The 24,168-nt window shown below is 39.5% G+C and overlaps 1 protein-coding gene across 16 annotated transcripts in view; it reads left to right on the top strand.

Annotated features, from left to right (window-relative positions):
* The window catches only part of UNC79 (unc-79 homolog, NALCN channel complex subunit), a 277,231-nt gene that overhangs the window by 223,711 nt on the left and 29,352 nt on the right, over window positions 1–24,168 (top strand). For all 16 annotated transcript variants that reach the window (XM_073998138.1, XM_015454151.4, XM_045396908.3 and 13 more), the window contains 3 exons: window positions 3,194–3,262; window positions 7,085–7,195; window positions 17,843–17,947. In XM_073998138.1, coding sequence (XP_073854239.1) covers window positions 3,194–3,262; window positions 7,085–7,195; window positions 17,843–17,947 — 285 coding nt within the window. The remainder of the gene's footprint in view (window positions 1–3,193; window positions 3,263–7,084; window positions 7,196–17,842; window positions 17,948–24,168) is intronic.

Below are 24,168 nucleotides of genomic sequence, written 5' to 3' on the forward strand. Positions count from 1 at the left end.
TAAAGATCATCCTTTCCAATGCCCCTGTTTTCTAAATGAATTCTGCAAATTCAGAGAGGCGGTGTAGCTTCTGGAAACAATACAGTGGTGGCAATGTGGGGATTAGAACTGAGTTTTCTGACTTACAGTGCAGTGCTCATTTCACTAACAGACTCTTCTTGCCCTTCTACAGCAGGGGGGAGTTGAAGACATTCATGTCTCTAGAGTAGGGGGCAGGGTGATGGCTGGCAGTGGCGTTGCTGGCTTTGAACCTGACCTGCTCCATGAGGTTTTTTGTGCTTTCTCTATGCAGATTACAGAAGCATTTAACTGGCAACAAAATGAATCAGGCAGGGCATAGTGGCTCATGCCTGTAATCCCAACACTTTGAGAGGCAGAGGTAGGAGGATTGCTTGAACCCAGGAGTTTGAGACCAGTCTGGGGAGCATGGCAAGACCTCGTCTCTATGAAAGATTTAAAAAAAAACATAGGCTAGGCAATATAGTGCGACTCTGTCTCTTAAAAAAAATTAGCTGGGCACGGTGGCGTGCACCTGTAGTCCCAGCTACTTGGGAGGCTGAAATGGGCTCATTGTTTGAGCCCAGGAGGTTGAGGTTACAGTGAGCCATGATTGCACCACTGCACTCTAGCCTGGATGACAGAGAGAGACTCTGTCTCAAAAATAAATAAACAAATAGAAAATATTTTTAAAATTAGCCAGGTGTGATGGCATGTACCTGTTGTCCCAACTACTTGGGAGGCTGAGGCGGGAAGATTGCTTGAGCCCGGGAAGTCGAGGTTGTAATGAGCCATGTTTGTGCCACGGCACTCCAGCCTGGGCAACAGAGTGAGATCTTGTCTCAAAAATATAAAATAAAATAAAAATAAAGTGCATTTCCCGTAGACAGAAAAACAAAAGGATCAGGTTACATATTAGTAGCTCCACTTCTGAAATGAGTATTATGTATACATAAGATACTTGACAAAGATCAGCCACCTGTGATAATACATTTTTCCAGATAGGCAGATACTACTAATAGGTCTGCAAGGGATAATGCAGGGACCCTTAACTCAGCGTGTGCTGCTCTGAGTTTGGAGTTACTGTGAGAAGCAGGAGTACAAAGGAAGGATCTTTACCACCTCTTATATTCTATGATCCTTGTTTGCCCACAGATCTGGAGTAGCCGAATAAATCCAAGCAAGAAGGGTTAGTACTTTGAAACTGTGTATGTGTATAGCTACTGTACATCAACACACAGAAAACTGAGTGCACAAATTTTAAGCACATGGAGCCTCCTAGGACCCGAGAACCAATCAGGGCTTCACTGCTAAAGAGCCGCACATGCTCAGAGAAGGGATGGGATGAGGTATGGCAATTTTTTTTTTTTTTTGAGACGGAGTCTCGCTCTGTCGCCCAGACCGGATTGCAGTGGTGCAATCTCGGCTCACTGCAAGCTCTGCCTCCTAGGTTCATGCCGTTCTCCTGCCTCAGCCTCCCAAGTAGCTGGGACTACAGGTGCCTGCCACCACGCCCAGCTACTTTTTTTGTATTTTCAGTAGAGATGGGGTTTCACCATGTTAGCCAGGATGGTCTCCATCTCCTGACCTCATGATCCGCCCTCCTCAGCCTCCCAAAGGGCTGGGATTACAGGCATGAGCCACCACTCCCAGCTAAGGTATGGCAAATTAAATGCCTGTGTGCCGATGTGACTGTCAGAAGATTTAACTTGAGCACAGAAGAGTGGCAAGTGTTGCCAGCTGTAAACAAGTGGCATGCCTAATTTGTGACAATCAGCCTGCCCATAGGAACCCTGCCTACAGGGTTAATAAGGGAGAAAAGATAATGAGGAGAATTGAGGCCCTTAGGAACTGGAATGTGCCAGTCCTTCTACGAGGTCAGCGGCTACTCACGCCTGCCAATTGTTGTTCTGTGGGAGCGCAGGCCTCAGGTTGTCTGTCTTCCCTTTTATTCCCAAGATGACATTTTCTGGTTTTTAAATCACTATGGGGCCTGATGAGCAGCCAGTTTTCAGCCTCTGGTTTAAAGTAATGTAAATGTCACACCAACTCCGATGAGTGTCGAGCAGATTAAATAGAACCAGTGGTTCCCTTCGAAGGCACTTGTGAAATACTTTCAGAATCTGTGTAAGAATTTCCCTGGCTAGGGCAGATCTGGGCACTGCCCCTGATCATCTTCTACCTTTGTTTTTAATCTCTGGGGAAAATAATAAACCACTGAAACCTTCTATAGTTTGTTTTCATCAGTTTATAGAAGCAGATCTCAAACATCAGTGTGCATCAGTGTCCCTGAAGGACTTGCTAAAACACAACTTACTGGGCCCGATTTGGGAGTTTCTGATTCAGTAGGAGTGGGGCTTGAGGATTTGCATTCTGGCACATTTCTAGCTGCTGGTTCCAGGATTCCACTTGGAAAACTCCTGGCTTATTTTGTACTGTCTTGAAGAAGTTAATGTATGTACACAGCTGCAGAAATTTAACTACAGCCTGCTATTGTGATCTGTTTACCATATCATTGTTTATTCTTGCTGTAACGTTTCCCCCCATCCTAGTAAACTCAATTTAAAAAGTACATTTTGATGTGGAATCTTGTCAATATAGAACTCGAATGGATAGTTAAGGTATGATTTTCTCTTGTAGAAGTTTTACTGCATTTTCTCAGGTTTTTGTCTTGTTTCTTCAGAGCAGAGAAAGGGCAGATGAAACTGGTTCTTATGTGGATTCATGGTTTTTTAAAATAGATCTAAGTAGGTTTTTCTCCCCCCTAAAATGGCCTTTCACATATTGGTGTATCTCTTTAGAGTTAGATACATTTAATATCTACCCAACAAATTTCTGTTCATTGTCCATCCATCCGTTCATCCATCCGTCCATCCATTCATCCGTCCATCCTTCCACCCATCTCCCTATTCACCTGTCTATCTCATTAATTTTTAGGGCTATATCTTTGAAAAATAGTTTAGGAGCTGTGTTTAGTTATTTAATTATTTAGCATTGTATAATTGTTTAATTAAAATTGTTTTAACCTGAGAATGCTTTTTCTTTCAAAAAGGATATTATGACATGGGAAACTGTAGAGAGGCAGTCATATTTCAGATTTTTCCTTCTGCTAAAATAAATGTTTTCAGGACATATTTGAAGCAAAAGGTATATTAAGGTGGAAACTAATTTTTACTTTTTTCATATTTATTCACAGTGTTCTTTAGATTCCAGTTTGAGAATTATGATTTGCCTCTTGAAGATCCCTTCTACCAATGCTACAAGGGTATGTATGTTTCAGAAAAACATAACCAATTGGTTAGTCAGTTATTTTTTAACCTTGTGAGATAAGCTTGTAGCAATACTGAAGACACAGTTATTGCACACCAAATGCTTCCCTTTCAGCCTCCTTCTCTCTCTTCACGCTAGGTCAGTGCCTTGTATAAAGAGCTCTATCCAATACATCACAATGTCATGGTTTGTAATTGGTCCTACTACCCCTGTGCCATGGCCACCAATCCATCCCCCATACTACTAACTAGGCGATCCTTCTAAACAGGGTCTTATTGTGTTGGTTCCTTGCTTTAAAATCTCTGATAACTTCTCATTTATTTCAGGATGATGTCCAGATTCCTTAATGTGGTATCTAAGATGTTATTTCATAACTCTCCAGCCCACCTTTCCAATTTAATCTTTGGCTCCATATCTCTTTCATCCATTCCTCCTGTGCACTTTCAGAATCAGCGTTATCATCATCATCATTGAAACAACAACCACTGTTTGTTATCCTATGGCAGATATTGTGCTTAATGCTTCAGATATATAATCTTATTTAATTTCGTATTTCCTTGCCTTTGCTTAGGCCATTTCCTTTGCCTGAAATGCTTTATGCCCTTGTTGGTGTGATGAACTCCTTCTCATTCTTCAAGGTCCCATTTAATGAAAATACATGTTCATATTATCTGTAGCAACTTTCTCCTGTACCAGCTCCCACAGTATTTGATAGAGCTCTCTATAGTAGCACGGACATTGCCCTGAAGTGGTCCCAATGAGACCACAAGCTTCAAGAAGTTCTGCACTGTGTCTCATTCACCTTTTTATTCCAAGCTATATTTTCTGGCTGCATTCGATGCCGTGGTACCACAGTTTGTATTGCTATAGCTTGTAATTACTATTTAGTATACCAACAATGTACGTATTCTGCAACTATTTAAGTTGACTGTGCTTTCATAGACTCATGATTTATGCTAGAAAGTTACAAAGAGATCACTGGGTTCAATCTGCTCATTTACAGATGAGGAAACAGGTTCAGAGAGATGAAATGTCTTGGCCAGGGTCACATAGCTGGTTAGTAGAAGATTTGAGACTTGAATATAGGTCCTTTGGGTCTGTATTGCCCCATCACTGTGCAACTTGATATAAGAGCAAGTTTGATATAAGAGCAAGTTTTCTTATAGGCTTGAATTCAGGCTTCTCTTTTTGACCAATAAGGATACATTATGTGCAACATGAGACATTCCCATTCCATTCATCTATCATCAGTTTCAAGACAGTAATGTACATATATATATATGTACACACATACACACACATCTATATATATATATTTTTTGAGACGGAGTCTCACTCTGTCGCCCATGCTGGAGTGCAGTGATGCCAACTTGGCTCACTGCAGCCTCTGGCTCCCAGGTTCAAGCAATTCTCCCTGCCTCAGCCTTCCAAGTAGCTGGGACTACAGGCATGTGCCAGTACGCCTGGCTAATTTTTGTATTTTTAGTAGAGATGGGGTTTCATCATGTTGGCCAGGTTGGTCTTGAACTCCTGACCTCAAGTGATCCACCCACCTCGGCCTCCCAAAGTGCTGGGATTACAGGCATGAGCCACTGCACCCAACCTCAAGGCAACAGCATTTATATGGAGCAAAGAATAATGAATCATTAGTACTATTTCTGTGAGTTTCTTTAAGATTTTCTATATGGAAAGCACCACATGGATTTCTGTGGGGAATACAAATAAGTAAAAAACAGGATTCCTATCTTTAGGGTCAACTAACACAGAGTGCATTCATTTTCGTATCAATAAGAAAAAAGAACCTCAAATATGCTTATATCCTTTGATTTAGTCATTTTTTTCTGGGAATCTATTCAAGGAAGAAAATGCAAATGCTAATTTCATGTAAAATATTTTTATTGGGGTGTTATTTATAGAATTGGCGATTATGAAGAATTAAATGGCACTGGGAATTTCTGATGTTATATTAAGTTAATAAAAAACAAAATACAAGCCATCCCATTACTGGGGATATACCCAAAGGATGATAAGTCATGCTGCTATGAAGACACATGCACACATATGTTTATTGTGGCACTATTCACAATAGCAAAGACTTGGAATCAACCCAAAAGGCCATCAGTGACAGACTGGATTAAGAAAATGTGGCACATATCCACCATGGAATACTATGCAGCCATAAAAAAGGATGAGTTCGTGTCCTTTGTAGGGACATAGATGCAGCTGGAAACCATCATTCTCAGCAAACTATCGCAAGAACAGAAAACCAAATACCACATGTTCTCAATCATAGGTGGGAATTGAACAATGAGATCACTTGGACACAGGAAGGGGAGCACCACACACCAGGTCCTATTGTGGGGAGGGGGGAGGGGGGAGGGATAGCATTAGGAGATATACCTAATGTAAACGACGAGTTAATGGGTGCAGCACACCAACATGACACATGTATACATATGTAACAAACCTGCACGTTGTGCACATGTACCCTAGAACTTAAAGTATAATAAAAAAAAATACAAGATTTTACATGTGTGATATTTCCACTATGTTCAAAATGTAATCATGAGGTTTATGGGATTATGGATGACTTTTACTTCCTCATGTGTCCTTTCCTACATATCTTGAGTTTGACATTGAACATATATTACTTTTGAAAACCAGACAGCGAGCACTATAGAGATTGAGAAGTAGTGGAAATCATGGCATGCAAGTGTTTTGAAATCCAGTTAAAATCCTATCTTCTCTGCAGAGCAATTCTACCTGTGGAAAATTGCCCCGGAACTTGGCTTTGAATTCCACCTGATACCTTCATGGCCTTAGGCAAATTACTTGTCTACTTAACTGCCTAAGCTGCAGAATAGGAATGGATACTAAAGCTTCAGAAGGTTAATAATGAAGACCATAGCTAACAATGATGGAGAGCTTACTGGTGTCAAGTGCTTTACATATATTATCTCTTTTAATTCTCATAACTTGCACCCTAATGAGGTGGAAGCCATTATTATTCCCCTTTTACAGAGGAGAAAACCAAGTTCCAGAGAGATTAAATCACTTATTCAAGGTCACAGTGAGCTAGAGTGTGAAAACCCTTGTGTCAGAATTTAGTGCTTGTGTCGTTACCTATATTGTAACACACTGTCTCCCAGGATAGTTATGAAAAATTTGAATAAGATAAACTATATGAAATCATCCATCTAACTCAGTCTGACACTCAGGAGGTACTCAACAAATGTTTCTAAATAACTTAAGAAAGTATATGGAACTAAAACTGATCCTTTATGGGTAAGATTCAGGGGGAGAAACCGAAACAGACTATGCCTTCCTGATAAACATTGGCAGAAGGCTGGGTTGTGATGAATTTTATATAAGCTATAGTACTTTGGTACTTACACGCAAGGGTGCTTTGCGCTACTTAACCCAGAAGACAGGCTTCCGGATCTGAATATGATGAACTCATAAACACTTAAATGTGCTGAAAATAGAGTGGGAGATCCAACTGCCAACCCCACACTCTTGATTGCTTAGGGTGGACATGAAGACAGGGTTGAAGTTAGGAAGGTTTGTAAATGATATCACATGGAAAAATGAATGTCTTTTTGAGCAGTGAAATGATTTGATCCTGCTCTTTGAGCCCTCGACTGAAGGTGCAGTTCTGTTTTTATTAGACCAACGGGGTTGCTACAGGAGCCATCTGGCAATAGATTTTTCAATTTAAAAAACAGTGATTCCATTAGTTAAAGTATCATAAGATTTTAATACTTTTTTAAATGAAATAATCAGCAATTGACTTTATTTGGCCCCAATCTCATTGCAGAGTTTGTTGGAACCATTTTCAAAACTGCTCAGCTTTGTAATTCAGAATGCCGTCTTCACTCTGGCCTACCTGGTGGAGCTGTGTGGCTTATGTTACCGAGCTTTCACTAAGGTAAGCAAGCTTCCATATGCGTGTTCCTGTGAAACTGAAAACTGGAAAAAATATATTCTTTTGAATCAGTGTCAAGTCCCTTTTAGGTCCGTTGCTTCCATATAGTTAAAAATGAGTAATACTACTGAGGTCTAATAAATACCATGGTAAGGAAACACTTTAAACACACACACACACACACACACACACACACACACACACACACACACACAATGTCTAAAATATGCACATATGCAGATTTGGAGAACTGAGGGTCATGTGGTTAGAACAGAAGTGGTATTTTTAATGAAAAGAGCTAATGGTTGACAGGACCTCTTAAGGTCCTTTTCAAGTTCACCATCCCATGACTGGGGGGCAAGACATCTCTACATATCATTTTTATACCCAAAGTAGAAGAATATCAGCTTGTCATTTGTAAAAGCCTTTGAAGGGCTCCTTAATTCTCATCATGTGTCTGTCTTTTCAGGTCTGGGTTCTTGGCCTCTGAGATTGGAATCTCATCTTTTGTCATCTTGTCTTAATAATGGTTTCTCTATTGCATTATCTGTAGCAACCCTGGCCCACTACCGAGAAAGTGGAAAAGTACTGCTGGCCCAGTGGCAGTAGCAGCCTTGTTGGAGCTGGTAGATGCTGTCCTAATGGAAAAGCAGTAGGCAGGGCAAATTGGGAGCATTTCTGTCCTTAAGAACAATGTGCAAATGTTACCCTTTCAATTTCCAAATTTTCCAAGCTTGTTTTCAATGGGTCTCTGTTTCTGTTGTTCTCTCTTGAACATTCAGAATGTCTCTTATTCATGTTGTCCATTTCTATAAGCCCTTTATTTTCCTCATAAAAATCTAATTTTATACTAAGGCTTTCATTCTATTTAAAGCATTCTTGTCCTCTTTCTTACCAACTTGGGTCCATACTGTCATGTTAAGTGTTCCATGGTAATCTTTTATTTGGTTTTTCTGATTAGAAACTATGTATTACCCTGCCTGGAGCAATATGTTTTCTAACTACTAAGATGGTCAGCATTTTTTTCTTCTTTTAGAATCTTCTTGAAAGATAACTTCTTCCTTCTTTTTCACTTAAAAAAGTAGATCTATAAGAAACAGCACCAAAAAGATTTTCTATTTCTAGAAACCATTTGATTTCTTCATTGTGTTTATGTTTAATTTGTTTAAATTATACCTTTTTGGGGGGACAAATCATAATGAGTTTATACTTTCTATGTTGTACAGTATAGATATTGATTACAGGGGCCTTTCTAGCATTTGAATTCAAGATATTATTGGTTTTCAATTCAAGATATTCATTACATACAATATCTCTTCATAATCCCTCATAACTTTAGTGGCCTCTTACTTCCCATTATCATCTACCCTTTCTCATTCTAATACAAGATGATGACTACTTGTAGAAAGCTTCAGTTGATGGTGTTCCTACCTTCCTCACCGATAATGAGAAACTATAAGAAATCGTTTAAAAATAGCAGTAGCTAATTCAGCTGTCTCCCTTATATAATCAAAAGAAAAGGCACAGAAAGGTAAGAACTTTGGAAACTTCTCTTTCTAGCAATCTGGTAGTCTAGATACCCTGAAAACCATACCACTTAAACTACTAGGAACACCGGATGAAATGTAATAAAGGTGATTTTTAATGTAGAGCTAATTTTATAAGAATGAAAGGAGCAAAAATGAAGCGGGATTGAGGATCAGAGTGGTAAGCATATAAATAGCCCTGTGGTGGGGGTGTTGCTTGTCTTGGCAACTTAGTGGCTAGAGTTTTAAAGCCCATACAAGGAAAGGAGATGAAGTCTTGGGATTATCCAGGCAGGGAGTTGGATCTGAGTTATCCCTAGCAAAAGGTCAGAACCCTTGAAAGGCTAGTCACTTGGTAAAAGGGTAGTTTGGAAAGAATACATTCTTATATAGAGGTGACAAAGAATGGTGTCTGTCTCAGTTTGGAAACTGGGAGAAAGATTTATAGTCTCCCTTGCGAATTAGTAAACATGGGCCTATCTTGGATCAGGTTTAGAGTCTGAATTTATAATACCTGCATGTTCTTGGAACTCCCAAGTTGAAGAGTCAAATAACATTAGTGCTGAGCAAGTAATAACCTTGGAATATCTGGCAGAAGCAAGATCAAAACAAGCCTCAACCTTCTCTGGATTAATATGTCTCCAGCCTATGCCCAGCAGGATTCCTATAGTTAAAATCCTAATGAACATGAGCTCATAATCTAAAATTACAAAACAAATGAAGATATAACCCACCTTGTGATAGATTAGGATAGTCAACAAGTAGCAAGATCATTTCCCATGAGAACTTTCAATATTAAAACTATGTGATAAAGATATAAATGATAAACATATCATTAAAAATGATAATATATAAGTGATTATACTTTAAATGATATGCATATGAAGAATGTATATATAAATATTATAAAATATTATAATAAAAATATAAATATATAAATGACTATACTTTAAATGATAAGCATATGAAAAATAAAATAATATAATAGATTTAGTCATTTCAAAAATTTTTAAAAATGAACCAGACAGATTTAAACAGAGTAGAAAGTCTAGAAATTAAAAACAATCACTGACATAAAAAACTTAATGGATAGGTTAAATAACAAATTAGATATAGGCAAAGAGAGAATTGGTGAAATGGAAAATAGATTGGAAGAAATTACCTAGAATTCAGAAGAGAGAGATAAAGAGATGAATATAAAGAGAAATTCTAATATATATCTAATAAATATTTCAGATAAGGAAAATATGCTTTTTATCAATTCTAGAATTGATGAAAATATTTAATTTTCTTATTCAGGAAACACAATGAGCCCTGAAAGTATTATAAATAAGCTAAAGTTTTACCTGCTCATGTCATAGTGTACATGAGTAGGTATAACTTGTCAAAACAGCAAGACAAAACATTTTCAGAACAACCAAGGGAAAAGACACTCTGAAGACAGACAATACACTTCTCAACAGCACAATGAAAGCCAGAAGATAATTGAAAAAAAAAAAAAAGTCTTTAAAATGATAAGAAAAAAGAACTATCTACCTGGAATTCTCTACCAGCTAAGCTATCCTTCAAAAGTGAAGGATAAATAGATATTCTATCAAGAAAATAAGAAAGTTTCTAATAGATTCTTACTGAAACAACTACTAAAAGATGTAAGAAGGAAAGTGAACCAAGAAGGAAGGAGTGAAATGTGTGAAGGAATGATGCTCCAAGAAATTGGTACAGTGTGAAAATCTAAGTGATCATTGATAATACAAAGCAGTAATAATAATAATGTTAATCAGATGGGCATAAAAACAAAATAACAATAAAATACTAGAAAATAGTACTCTGTATGGGGGGTTGTGTGTGTGTGGTTGGAGATTGGAGTTAAAGCATTCTATATATTATCTACAAGAAGGGCAGAGATAATAACTTTAAACTCTTAAGAATACATGTAGACATTGTAAATGTAAGCTCCAAAGGCCAGAAATACAATTTATAAGTTCCAAACAGAAAATTAAACAAGAATAAAAGTTCAATCAAGACAAAAAGAGAAGCATAGAACAAGCTGTAACAAGCACACGTAAGATGACAGAATCACAATAAACATAAGTTTACTAGACTCACTAGGGATTGTCAGATTGACTTTTAAAAATTGAGCTACGTCTAAAACATGTCTAAAGACACTGAGAAAATTTAAAAGAAAAAGCTTGAAAAAAGATACACCACACTAATACTAATGAAAAGAAAGCTGAAGTCAGTCAACTGACTTTAAGTTGAAAAGCATTATTATAAAGAAAGTCACGATATATTGATAAGAGGAGCAATTTATCCAGATAATGTGGCAATTCAAAAATTACCTAGAGCTGATAATATAGCCTCTAAATATATAAAACAAAATATAATAGGCTTACAAAGATAAATTGATAAATTCAAGGTTATACAGGGAGATTTTCTGTTTCAGTTATGGATAGATCAAGCAGATAAAACATATAGTAGATTCAAACAATACAGTGAGCAAAGTGGATGAAATGGTCATATAAAGAATCCTGAATCAACCAATTTTAGAACATATTTAAAAATGTGGAAGATTTTAAAACATGGAACAGATAGTAGGCAATTAATTAATTAAATAAAGGAAACAGTAAAGATAAGAGCAGAAATTAATGAAATAAAAAACAGATATACCAGCCTGGGCAACATAACAAGACCCTGTCTCTACAGAAAAATAAAACAATTAGCCAGTGTGATGGCATGCACCTGTAGTCCTAGCTGCTCTGCAGGCTGAGGTGGAAGGACTGCTTAAACCCAGGAGTTTGAGGCTGCCATGAGCTATGATTGCACCAACTGCACTCTAGGCTAGGTGACAGAGCAAGACCCTCTCTTCTTCTTTGAAAAAAAGAAAGAAGGAAGGAAGGAGGGAGAGAAGGAAAGGAAAAAAGGAAGGAACGAAGGAAGGAGAGAAGGAGGGAAGGAAGGAAGGAGAAAGGAAGGAACGAAGGAGGGAGAGAAGGAGGGAAGGAAGGAAGGAAAACATAGATACAATGGAAGACCAATTCAACAGAAAGGTGGCTCTTTGACTAGACTAATAAAATAGACAAACCCTTGGCAAGACTGATCAAGAAAGCCAGATAAAAGACACTGATAAAGAATATCAGCAATGATGATGAATATCAGCATAACTACAGACATTAGAGATTTTAAAATGAACAACCTTATGCCAGTAAATTTGAAGTCTTTGACAGTAGGTACAATTTTCTAGAAATATATCATATAGAACATCCAGAAAAAAAGAAAAAGAAATAACTGACTAGACTTAGATGCCTGGAAAATGGCATCAATAGTTAAAACCCTACCCTCAAAAACTATTCCAGCTTTAGAGGACAACTTCTACTAAACATTTAAGAACTGATTGATCTCTTTTTTATACAAACAATAGAATAGAAAAAAAGGGAACACTTCTCAATATATTTTATGAGGCAAATAGAATTTTGATATCAACCAGAGAAGGACAATAGGGGAAAGGAAAATTATAGGTCAATATCCTTCATAGATGCAAAACTTCTGAATGAATAATAGCAAATCAATGCATTAGAAATAGGGCCTCATGACACAGTTGGAAATTTCTTGATATATAAAAATGTTTAAATATTAGAACATCTATTAATATCACTATGTTATCAGATTGAAGAAGAAAAACTTTTATCATTATTCAGCAGGTGCAAGAAAATCATATTTTATAATTCAGTAGTCATTTATCGTAAACTCTCATCAAACTGTGAATAGAAGGGAAACTTCTTAACTTCATATAGTGAGTCTACCAGAAGCATCTAGCCAGCACTGTATGTAATGGTGAAATGCTAAGAGTCATCCCTTTAAAAATCGTAAATAAGACAAGAAAGCCTGTCATCACTGTTTCTATTTATCATGGTACTGGAGGTCCCATTCACTTCTGCAACACAGGAAGAAGAAATCAAAGGTATAAGGATTAGAAAGGAAAAATACAACTCTCATTTTTCATAGGTGATATGATTACAAATGAATCAAAGGGAATCTATAGACACCTTTTTAGAACCTACAAGAGAGCTCAGCAAGGATGTTGGATACAAATGAATACCCAGAAATCACCAAATTTTGATATTCAACTACAGATGATTATAAAACATACTTTTAAAATGTCATTTATTGTGGTGACAAAAAATAAATCTAATAAGAATGTGCAATGGCTGGGTGTGGTGGTTCATGCCTATAATCTTATCACTTTGAAAGGCCAAGGTGGGAAGATTGCTTGAGCCCAGGAGCCTGAGACCAGCCTGGGCAACAAGGCGAGACTCCATCTATATATTAAAAAAAAAAGAAATTTGGCTGGACAAAGTGGCTCATGCCTTGTAATCCTAGCACTTTGGGAGGTGAAGGTGGGTGGATTGTCTGAGCTCAGAAGTTCAAGACCAGCCTGGGCAACATAGTGAAACACTGTCTCTACTAAAATACAAAAATTTTGCTGGGCATGGTGGCATGCATCTGTAGTCCCAGCTTCTTGGGAGGCTGAGGTGGGAGAATCGCTTAGCCCTGGGAGGTGAAGGTTGCAGTGAGCCGTGATTGTACCACTGCTCTCCAGCCTGGGTGACAGAGCGAGACTCTGTGTCCTTCGCACACACACACACACAAAGTTATCCAGTCATGGTGGTGCATACCTCTAGTCCTAGCTGTTTGCGGGGCTGAGGTGGGAAAATCACTTGAGTCTAGGGGTTTGAGGCTGCAGCGAGCTTTCAGCCTGGGCAACAGAGTGAGAACGTTGTCTTAAAAAAAAAAAAAAAAAAAAGAATATGCAAGAACTTTATGGAGATAACCAGAACATTTTACTCAAGAGCATTACAGATTGTTAAATAAATGGAAAGAGATTTTATGTTCATGGATGGAGACCCAGAATAGTAAAAACAGGTAATTCTCACAGAATAACCTATAGGTTTAGTATAATGACAATTAAAATCCTGGATTTTCTCTTCTGATGGTGGTAAACAAGATAATTTGAACCTTTTTCCCAGTTAACTTAAAAAGTAAAAAGAAAAAAGTGAACAAAATATTTTCTGAAAACTTCTTCAAAATGCTAACTATATAGAGAAGAGTTATGAGACTAAGATCAGGGAGAGCCCAGAAATTCAGAGCTGTGAGCCCAGCACTGATGGCCATTTTTACCCTGGGAGTGTTTGTCAATCTAGATGTGACTGAGAGGCTGCAGTTTTGGAAGCCCCATGAGGCTAGAGGGACAAAAGTCCGAATCCAGAACCTACCAAGAATAGAGACCCTGATACCACGCCTCCTGACCTACACATTTTTGGCTGGGACCACGAAGTAAAAACACCCCCGTAGTAACTTTCCTTCATGTGGACACAGCTCAGTGTCAAGCCCTGTGGTAGCCCAACATAAAATATTACAAGCCTTGTATGTGTATTAAGGTAACCCTAAGCCTAGGCAACATGGCAAAACCTCGTCTGTATAAAAAATACAAAAAAAATAAAATTAGCTGGGTATGGTAACACATGCCTGTAGCTCCAGCTACTCTGAAGGCTGAGGTGGAAGGATCGTTTGAGCCCAGGAGGTCAAAGCTGCAGTGAGCTGTGATTGTGCCCCTGTCACTAAACAAACAGAAAGTTCTTTGAAGGAAGGTAACATTTCAGGCTACAAATATTTCTGCAAATATCTTCCTAACAAAGCATTCAGCACACAATCAAAGATAACCAGACATATGAGGAGGCAAGACACAATGAGTGAAAATGAATAGGAAGAAAAGACGGTGGAGACAGCCCCACAGGGACTCTACTTATTTGATTATGAAAGGATTAAGACAGGACACACAGGGCTTCTGAGACACTTGCAATGTGCTGTTGTTTGCCTATGAGGTGATTATATGAGTATTCGGTCCATCTTCTGAGACTGGAAAAACTCAAACTCAAACCATGTTTTCCCTCTGCTCTGACAGTCAAGACCAAAGACTTCTGTGATCAAATGTGTGGAGATTTCTTCCTACCAAAAAGCAAGCAATGGATTCTGCAGAATAGATTCAGTTCTATTCTGACACTACTTACCTGGATATAGCATCAGATCCCACAGGTTGAGGGCTCATCCCCTAAGACTGCCCTCCACCTCCCACCTTCATTTGCCAACTGTAGGCTCTGGTTGTTCTACCCATGCTTTTGTCTAACTGATTATAAATTAGGGATCCTTCCTCTTTGGGCTCAATTTATTTGGTAGAGCAGCTCACAGAACTCAGGGAAACACTTACTTACATTTACCAGTTATAAAGAATATTAGAAAGGATACAGATGAAGAGATGCATAAAGCAAGGCACAAGGGCACAAAGCTTCCATATCTTCTCTGGGCATGCCACCTTCCAGGAACCCTCCATGTGGTTAGCTATCCAGAAGCTCTTCAAACCCTTTTCTTTTGGGTTTTTATGGAGGTTTCATTATGTAGACATGGTCAATTAATCCATTGACCATTGGTGATCAACCCAGCCATCAACCCTTCTAAGACCTTCTCTAAAGGTTGAAGGGTGGGGCTGATAGTCCCAACTCTCTAAATGTGTCTTGGTCTTTCAGGTGATCAGTCCCCTTCCTACTGCTACCTATGCTGCCAGCCATCAGTCAACTTATTAGCATACAAAAAGACATCAGTTTGGAGAGTCTAAGGGTTTTAGGAGTTGTATGTCAGATACAGGATCGAAGACCAAATATATATTTTACAGTGTCATACCATCTGAATCCATTTAACTGTATGCTTATATTTTATGTCCTTTTCTGAACATGTGTTATATTCAGCAATAGAAAAGGCTTACAAAATTGAAACCAATTCAACATTCCATCAACAGGAGGACTGACCGATGAATTTTGGTAAATTCATACAATTATATATTGTTAAGCTGTTGAGTTGGAAGAACCAGAGCTACGTGTATCAATAAGGATTACTTTCAAAAATATATTGCAGTGAGTAATTACAAGTTGTGGAAAGATATATACAATATAACATTACAGAAAGTCAAAAAATGCAAAACAATATTATATATTATAATGGAGACATAAAGTGTAAAAACATACATGAAACAATAAGTACCAGATTCAGAATAGTGGCCACTTCAGAGAAAAGAGAAAGGAAGAAAGAAAAGAGAGCACCATATAGGTAGCTTCACCTGTTTCTGTGACATTTAGTATTTAAAAAGGATGAATCAACTTTCAACCAGGGATCAATATCCAGAATATACAAGGAACTCAAACAACTCAACAGTAAAAAAACAAAAAACAGGGCCAGGTGCGGTGGCTCACAGCTGTAATCCCAGCACTTTCCGAGGCCGAGGCAATTGAATCACCTGAGATTGGGAGTTCAAGACCAGCCTGACCAACATGGAGAAACCCCATCTCTACTAAAAATACAAAATTAACTAGGTGTGATGGCACATGTCTGTAATCTCAGCTACTCGAGAGGCTGAGGCAGGAGAATTGCTTGAACGCAGGAGGTAGAGGTTGTGGTGAGCTGAGATCGCACCATTGCACTCCAGCCTGGGCAACAAGAGTGAAACCCTGTCTAAAATTTTAAAAAAGCAAATAATCCCACTAAATAAATAATCCCACTAAGTAAATAACCCCACTAAACAGGGGGCAAAGGACCTAAATAGACATTTCTCAAAAGAAGACATACAAATGGCCAACAGGCATATGAAAAAAATGCTCAGTATCACTAATCATCAGAGAAATGAAAATCAAAACCACAATGAGATATCATCTTACCCCAGTTAGAATGGCTATTATCAAAAGAACAAAAAATAACAGAGCCTGGCAAGGATATGGAGAAAAGGGAGCTCTTGCGCCCTGTTCATAGGAATTTAATTTATAAAGCCACTATAGGAAACAGTATGGATATTTCTCAAAAAACTAAAAAGTACCTGTCCTACAATTCAACAATGCCGCTACTTGGTATTTATCCAAATGAAAAGAAATCAGTGTATCAGAATGATACCTGCACTTCCATGTTTATTGCAGCACTATTCACAATAGCAAAAATATGGAGTCAACCTAAGTGTCCATCAATGGACAAATGGATAAGGAAATGTGGTATATATACGTAATGAACTACTATTCAACCATAAAAAAAAAGCAACAGGGATGGAACTGGAGTTTGTTACATTAAGTGAAATAAACCAGGCACAGAAAGACAAATATCATACGTTCTCACTCATATGTAGATGCTAAAAGAAATTGATTTCATGGAGGTAGAGCATGGAAGGATAGCTACCAGAGGCTGGGGAGGGTGTGTCGGGGGAGGATGAAGAGAGTTTGGTTCATGGATACAAACATACAGTTAGATAGAAGAAATGAGTTCTAATGTTCAATAGCAGAGTAGGGTGACCATAGCTAACAACATTATATTGTACATTTCAAAATGCTGTGAGGACTTGAAATGTTCCCAATGCATAGAAATGGTAGACACTCAAGATGATGAATAGCCTAAATACTCTAACTTGATCACTACACATTCTGTGCATGCAACAAAATATCACATGTACCCCATAAATATGTATAAATATTATGTATGAATTTAAGAAAGAATGAAAGAAGCTAGGATTCCAAAAAAAAGGATGAATCAAATAAAGCAAAATGATGTGATCTGACAAAGATGGGTGGTAGGTGCATACTCTTTTCCTTTCTCTCCGTTTTTCTGGATGCTTGAAATAGTCCATTTCAGAAATAAGTTCCTTGGAGAGGTCACAGAATACTTTAAAGAGTTGTATATGTTTCTTTCTAAATAATTTTGTATTGAAAAAAATACTTTTAGACTGATTTAGTTGCTGCAGTTCTTGGAACCTGTTTCCTGTGAATAAGAACCAAATACTGGGGCATCAATGTTTAAGAGATAACCTATCTTTTTCTTATCCATTAAATTATTTATCCTCAGTGCTTCTGTAAACTCATTACACACACACAAATGCCTTTTTTTTAAGTTCCAATTTTATTTCTTGAGGACACTTCATTATGCGTTTTTAAATACTATTTTTTATTTCTGACCCGTGGATCTTTTGGGAGCTCTTTTGACATAGATCTACTCTAATTGAATTTCTAAAATCATTTACCTCCTTCTGTTTTGTTTTCTTTAGGAACGAGATAAATTCTACTTGTCTCGTAGTGTTGTTCTAGAACTTCTGCAGGCCCTAAAACTCAAATCTCCTTTACCAGATACAAACCTTCTTCTGCTCGTCCAGGTAAGCTTATGCCTGATTTGTAAAACTTTTCATGAGATCCATGTATGTTTGGGAAAATTAAGTGAGGTGTAGAGTGTATGCATAAAACTAAACATCTTTGCCCAGAGATGAGAAATAATATATCTTATATGGACCATGACCTAACTAATAGTATGCACCTGACACTTCCACTGGCTAAAAAAGTCCAAGAAGGAGTATTGATTTTGTTCCTACTGTGAAATTAGTTCTATGGGGGTTAAAAAGAAGAATAAAACAATAATTTTTGTCCTCAAGAAATGCGTGATCCAGTAGGTTAGAGGGGCAGGTCAGTCACCAGAGCTGAGACAGGCCTGAGACCAGAATTCGGGGAACAGGCTGAGGTCTGACTGCAGAGTCAAATGAGTATAGGTGGTCCCTAAATCTCTGTGAAGCAGAAGTGAAGGAGAGGATAGGCCAGGCCAGAGACAGTCAAATGGCAGGATGCACTGAGTGGTACCCACAGTGGGGGATAAGTACGCTTCAGCCCTCAGGGGACAACTGAGGCCGAGGACCACTATAAGACAGACTTTGGAGAACTGTCAACAATTATTCTTTTGGTTTTAGGGCTTCTGAGGGACTAAAGCCTTCTACTCTACTGTCCTTAACTCAGCATCTTAGGCAGGCATGCAGGTTTTGATGACCTGAAACAGGCTATGATAGTATCATGAGAGAAAGAGGTAAACAAAATCCTAGGGAGAAATTGAAAGCAGCATGGATCCCATCCCTTATGATGTGAAATCAGAGAAGACTTCATGAAGGAAGTAGCATCTGAGTTGGGTCACAAAGGACTGGAGGGTACAGACAAATGTCTTTGCCTGGGATTAGGGTTCAGCCTAGAGAGGTTGACTGGCTTCAAGCATAAAGGAGGCTTAGGCAGGATGGTGGAGTACATTAAGGGATAATGGCATGAGGATAGGGTTGAGAAAAAGTAGACTGGCTCTGCCAGAGGAATCAGCAGGTGTTCAGGTAACCTGGCACCCTGCCTCTCACCCAAGGGTTGAGGCTAGATTTAGAGACCTGGCCATGAGCTACAGCTGGGATCAGGGTGTCATTCAATGGCCTTTGGGTACAGTGCCCAGCCATTGCATCACAGCTGTGTCAGCACTCGCTGATGAGCATTAAGACCAGTCCCAGAGTCTGGGCCTGCAAGCTGAGGGTTAAATGATTGAAGGAATATGGGAGCTTGGTATCAAGGAACTAGACAGATTTCCCTGAATTGTGGGTACTCATTTGGAGACATGAGAGATAAGGGAACACTAATGGAGGACCTATTATGTGTTAAGCATTTAATCTTTACAGCCTCATGAAGCATTGGTTCTGTACTGCAGGAGGTGGTTCGGTGGCTTGCCCAAGACCACAGTGCTGGCCTAAGTGACAGGTAGTATCAAGCACCTGATTTCAGTGTGTTAGGACTCACAGCCCAGCTCCCTTCGGTATAACACACAGCCTTGACAGGCCCTTTCCATCCCTTACAGGGATTACTGTAACAGCTCTTAGCTTTTTGCACCTGCTTCATCTCTTTCCACACCAAGCCAATCTTCTGGCCTGTGGCTGCCTAGAGGAATTTTGCTGAAACTCTACTTTTCTGATGCAGATCACTCTTGCATCAGAAACCTAGAGTGACCTCGTAAGGTCTGAACTATCCAGGTCTTCCGTCATCTGGCCACATCTGACTCTTCAGCAGTATTTCCCACTACAAATATTTACTGACCACCTATCTTGGGCTGGGTTCTGGGAATATAGAGATGTGACATGCATATCCTGATAATGTGCTAACTACTCTCATGAAAATCTACACGGTGTATAAAACACTATGGAAGAGGGAGTGGCTAACTGAACCTAGGACACGGAGGAAGGCTTATGAAGCATTATGAGGCCTGACATGGGCCAGGTGCTCTGCAGGGTGCTGAGGAAACAGAAGAATCAGCCATGACATCTTCCTTCCAGGAGTTTACAATTTAGCAATTGAAGTTGACATGTAAATTAAAAAAACAATTCCCACATAGTACAACAGGTGCAGTAGTAGAGATGTGTACTGAGTAAGGAAGTGTTGTTTGTAGAAGACAGTTCACATGGACCTTGAAGGATGCACAGAAGTTCAGGAGTTGACCTGGTAGAGAAGATGAGGAACAACCCTTGTCATTTACTGTTGAATAACCACTGCCTGGTCTCCATACTCCCCCTCCAGAGACTACAAATCATTAGGATCAGAACTGAATTTTTCTCAAAGGCTTGAGATTTATTTAAAAAGTTGGTGTACTTTCAATGAATGGTCTTGAGTTGTCTTTGAAGGGCTTTCTAGGACACATTGAACCCTCAGCGAGTCAGTGATTGCTGGAAAATGACAGCAATGGATGCGGGGCATGATGTCATCAGAATGAAATGGCTCTTATTATACCAAGGTGCTGGACAGCCCAGGAAGAAGACAAGCAAAGTCACAGCCAGAAAATATCTGTGCTCCTAAGGAGAGACGAACTTTGCATTTCTCTCTGTGGATTGCATTGGCCAGGCCCTTCTGCTCACATAGCAGCAGCAACATTGCCTTTGAGAACAAGCAGTGTTCACACAGATTTTTTATTTATTGAATTTTAATTAAGTTATTTATTTTTGAGATAAGATGTTGCTCTGTTACCAGGTTGGAATGCAGTGGCACGGTCTTAGCTCACTGCAACCTCTGCCTCCCTGGCTCAAGTGATCCTCCCACCTCAGCCTCCGAAGTAGCTGGGACTACAGTTGTGGGCCACCACGACTGACCAATTTTTTAGATATTTTTAGTAGAGATGGGTGTTGACCATGTTGCTCAGGCTGGTCTTGAACTGCTGGACTCAAGCTATCCACTCATCTTGGTCTCTCAAGGTGCTGGGATTACAGGTGTGAACCACTGCTCTCGGCCCAAAGAGATCTTTTTGAAGATTCATGGGATCTACACTGACTTGGAGGAGAGGGCAGGTGAACAGGGCTTAGGGAAATATCCCGGGAGGGATTAAGGTTAGCAGCCTGACTGTGTCTGGAGGTCACTTGCTTCTAAAAGTGTTGCAGTTGGGGATGTGCCACCTGAAAACCACTTCAGGGCATTGAAGGTGCTTTCCTGCAGATGGTGAACAGCATTCCCTTAATTGCCCTTTGTCTTGAGCAGAGCAGATCTGTGTGGCTGATCTTCTTGGGGTCTAGCACTCCATACTGTAACTGCTGGAGATTGGTTTGCAATGAAATACATTAGTCAACTGTAATAAGCACTTGTCACAAGATGCCAAAAGAACACTGACAGTTTAAATTACCCAGTGCTTAAGGAAACCACAAAAACAGTGATTATTGCATCACAGTTAGGTGAATAAATAACAAAAATTAAGAAGAAAGACAGCAAAAAGATACTTCCGAATGTGTTTTATGGGTTTTCATCTGCCATTTCATCTTTTTAAAACAAATGTGTGCCTTGTCATTGAAATCGTTAAGTTAGAAAATGTCAAGTTGTAAAATTATTTAGATTGAAGGGGTATTTTGGAGACATTTTCAGATCACGCCCAGGAAAAACAACTTTATGGAAATGTTTCAGTCTTCTCCAACAAAATATGTTGAGCATAGTTTGTTCCTGGGTTTCAACACCAAGGGAAAAATAAATTTAAGCCATTTCAAAGTAACAAATCCTTGTTCCATAAACTCTTAAGCAATTTTTATTTCTAATCAGAGAAATAAAAGTGAGGCATGCCCATAAAAAAGGATGAGTTTGTGTCCTTTGTAGGGACATGGATGCAGCTGGAAACCATCATTCTCTGCAAACTATCACAAGAACAGAAAACCAAACACTGCATGTTCTCACTCATAGGTGGGAACTGAACAATGAGATCACTTGGACTCGGGAAGGGGAACATCACACACCGGGGCCTATCATGGGGAGGGGGGAAGAAGGAGGGATGGCATTGGGAGTTATACCTGATGTAAATGACGAGTTGATGGGTGCTGACGAGTTGATGGGTGCAGCACACCAACATGGCACAAGTATACATATGTAACAAACCTGCACGTTATCCACATGTACCCTAAAACTTAAAGTATAATAAAAAATTAAAAAAAAAAAAAAGTGAGGCATGCCTTAAAACAGAGTAGTTCCCTTTTCTGCCCTGTGGTCCTGCCTAAGTCATGGAGAGAAATCTTCTATGGGGCCGCACATGGTATATTAGTCTGTTCTCATGCTGCTAATAAAGACATACCTGAGACTGGGTAATTTATAAAAGAAAGAGATTTAATTGACTCACAGTTCCACATGGCTGAGGAGGCCTCACAATCAATGGCGAAGGTGAATGAGGAGCAAAGTCATGTCTTACATGGCAGCAGGCAAAAGGAGCTTGTGCAGGGGGAACTCCCATTTATAAAACCATCAGATCTTGTGAGACTTATTCACTACCATGAGAACAGTATGGGGGAGACCACCCTCACCATTCAATTATCTCCACCTGGCCCCTTGACACATGGGGGGATTATTACAATTCAAGGTGAGATTTGGGTGGGGACACAGCCAAACCATATCAGATGGGATGAGGAGAAACGTTGTTTCTCTTATGCGTAGTTCCTTTTTTTTTTTTTTTTGAAATGGAGTCTTTCATTCAAAAAATGGGCTTTGTCACCCAGGTTGGAGTGCAATGGTGCAGTCTTGGCTCACTGCAACCTCCACCTCCTGGATTCAAGCGATTCTCCTGCCTCAGCCTCCTGAGTAGCTGGGATTACAGGCATGCACCACCATGCCCAGCTAATTTTTTTTTTTTTTGAGACGGAGTCTCGCTCTGTCGCCGGGGCTGGAGCGCAGTGGCCGGATCTCAGCTCACTGCAAGCTCCGCCTCCTGGGTTCACGCCATTCTCCTGCCTCAGCCTCCTGTGTAGCTGGGACTACAGGCGCCCGCCACCTCGCCTGGCTAGTTTTTTGTATTTTTTTAGTAGAGACGGGGTTTCACCGTGTTCGCCAGGATGGTCTCGATCTCCTGACCTCGTGATCCGCCCGTCTCGGCCTCCCAAAGTGCTGGGATTACAGGCTTGAGCCACCGCGCCCGGCCCTAATTTTTGTATTTTTAGTAGAGATGGGGTTTCACCATATTCGTCAGGCTGGTCTCAATCTTCTGACCTCGTGATCCACCCACTTTGGCCTCCCAAAGTGCTGGGATTACAGGTGTGAGCCACTGCACCTGGCCTAGTGCCTCTTTCTGTAGGGTTTCTCAATTGCTTTTTTCTTGCCCTTGACTGCCTGGGTCCTCCAGGTGTTCTCTGTAGAATGGTGGAAATGACAGCCTGCTCTCTGGAAGCTTCTTTTAGGCCAGAGATCTAGGCTGGAGTCAGAGGAACCTTTCCCCTTTACCTATGGGCATCATCAACTCCTGGCACTTGGACAACCAAGCTTATATCAGGGACAGATGATCTGCCAGGAGCAGACAGTGACTTTCTTTATGGATATCAGTGACCATCATCTGAAGGCCACCCAGTGAGGGTGGGTATAGTTAACTGAAAATGCAATTTGCAAACATAAAAAAAATCAGTAACCAGAAGGAAAAACTCCCTAGGTGATCCATCACAAATGACACCAGTCCCCATGCTGAAAACAGAATCTGTTGCTCCAATGTTGCGTTTCCCATTCATTCTTTCACCCCATAGGGAACTGCTGGTATTTCCTCTACTACTTTTCTGATGAATAACAGTAGGTAGATGAGCTCACTAAGATGGAACCATTTCTATTCTTCTCATAGATAGACCATACCTTTGTGTTACCAAATACTCTGGCAGTAAGAAAGACCCCTTAAAGAACAAATAGAATGCTCGTCCAAGAAATGTGGAATCATCCAAGTTTTAAACCTGTCAAGACAGCAACTGCTACCAATCTGCTTTTTAATTCCTAGAAGTTCTCCCTGGAGGCCTGGCGTCATGGGGAATTCCCCAGCCTGCTCTATGGTGGTTGTCTAGCCATGACCACTGATGTTTACATATAAAGTTGTTTTACATATGAAGTTTACATATGTAAAGTTTATGTGTGAATTTACATATGAAGTTGGGTGGCCTTAAATGTTCAAGTGGATTTTTTCTTTTTAAAGAAAGAGAGGCGTGGAGATAGGAAAGAATTTGCTGAATAGAAAAATGTCATTTCAGAGTCCAAATTGTTGATCCCCAGGGCATAGTTCTCCTTTTGCATTTTGGACAGATACACTAGCACATTATTTTAATTC

The sequence above is a fragment of the Macaca fascicularis genome, chromosome 7, assembly GCF_037993035.2.
Source record: "Macaca fascicularis isolate 582-1 chromosome 7, T2T-MFA8v1.1".
NCBI classification, from domain to species: domain Eukaryota; kingdom Metazoa; phylum Chordata; class Mammalia; order Primates; family Cercopithecidae; genus Macaca; species Macaca fascicularis.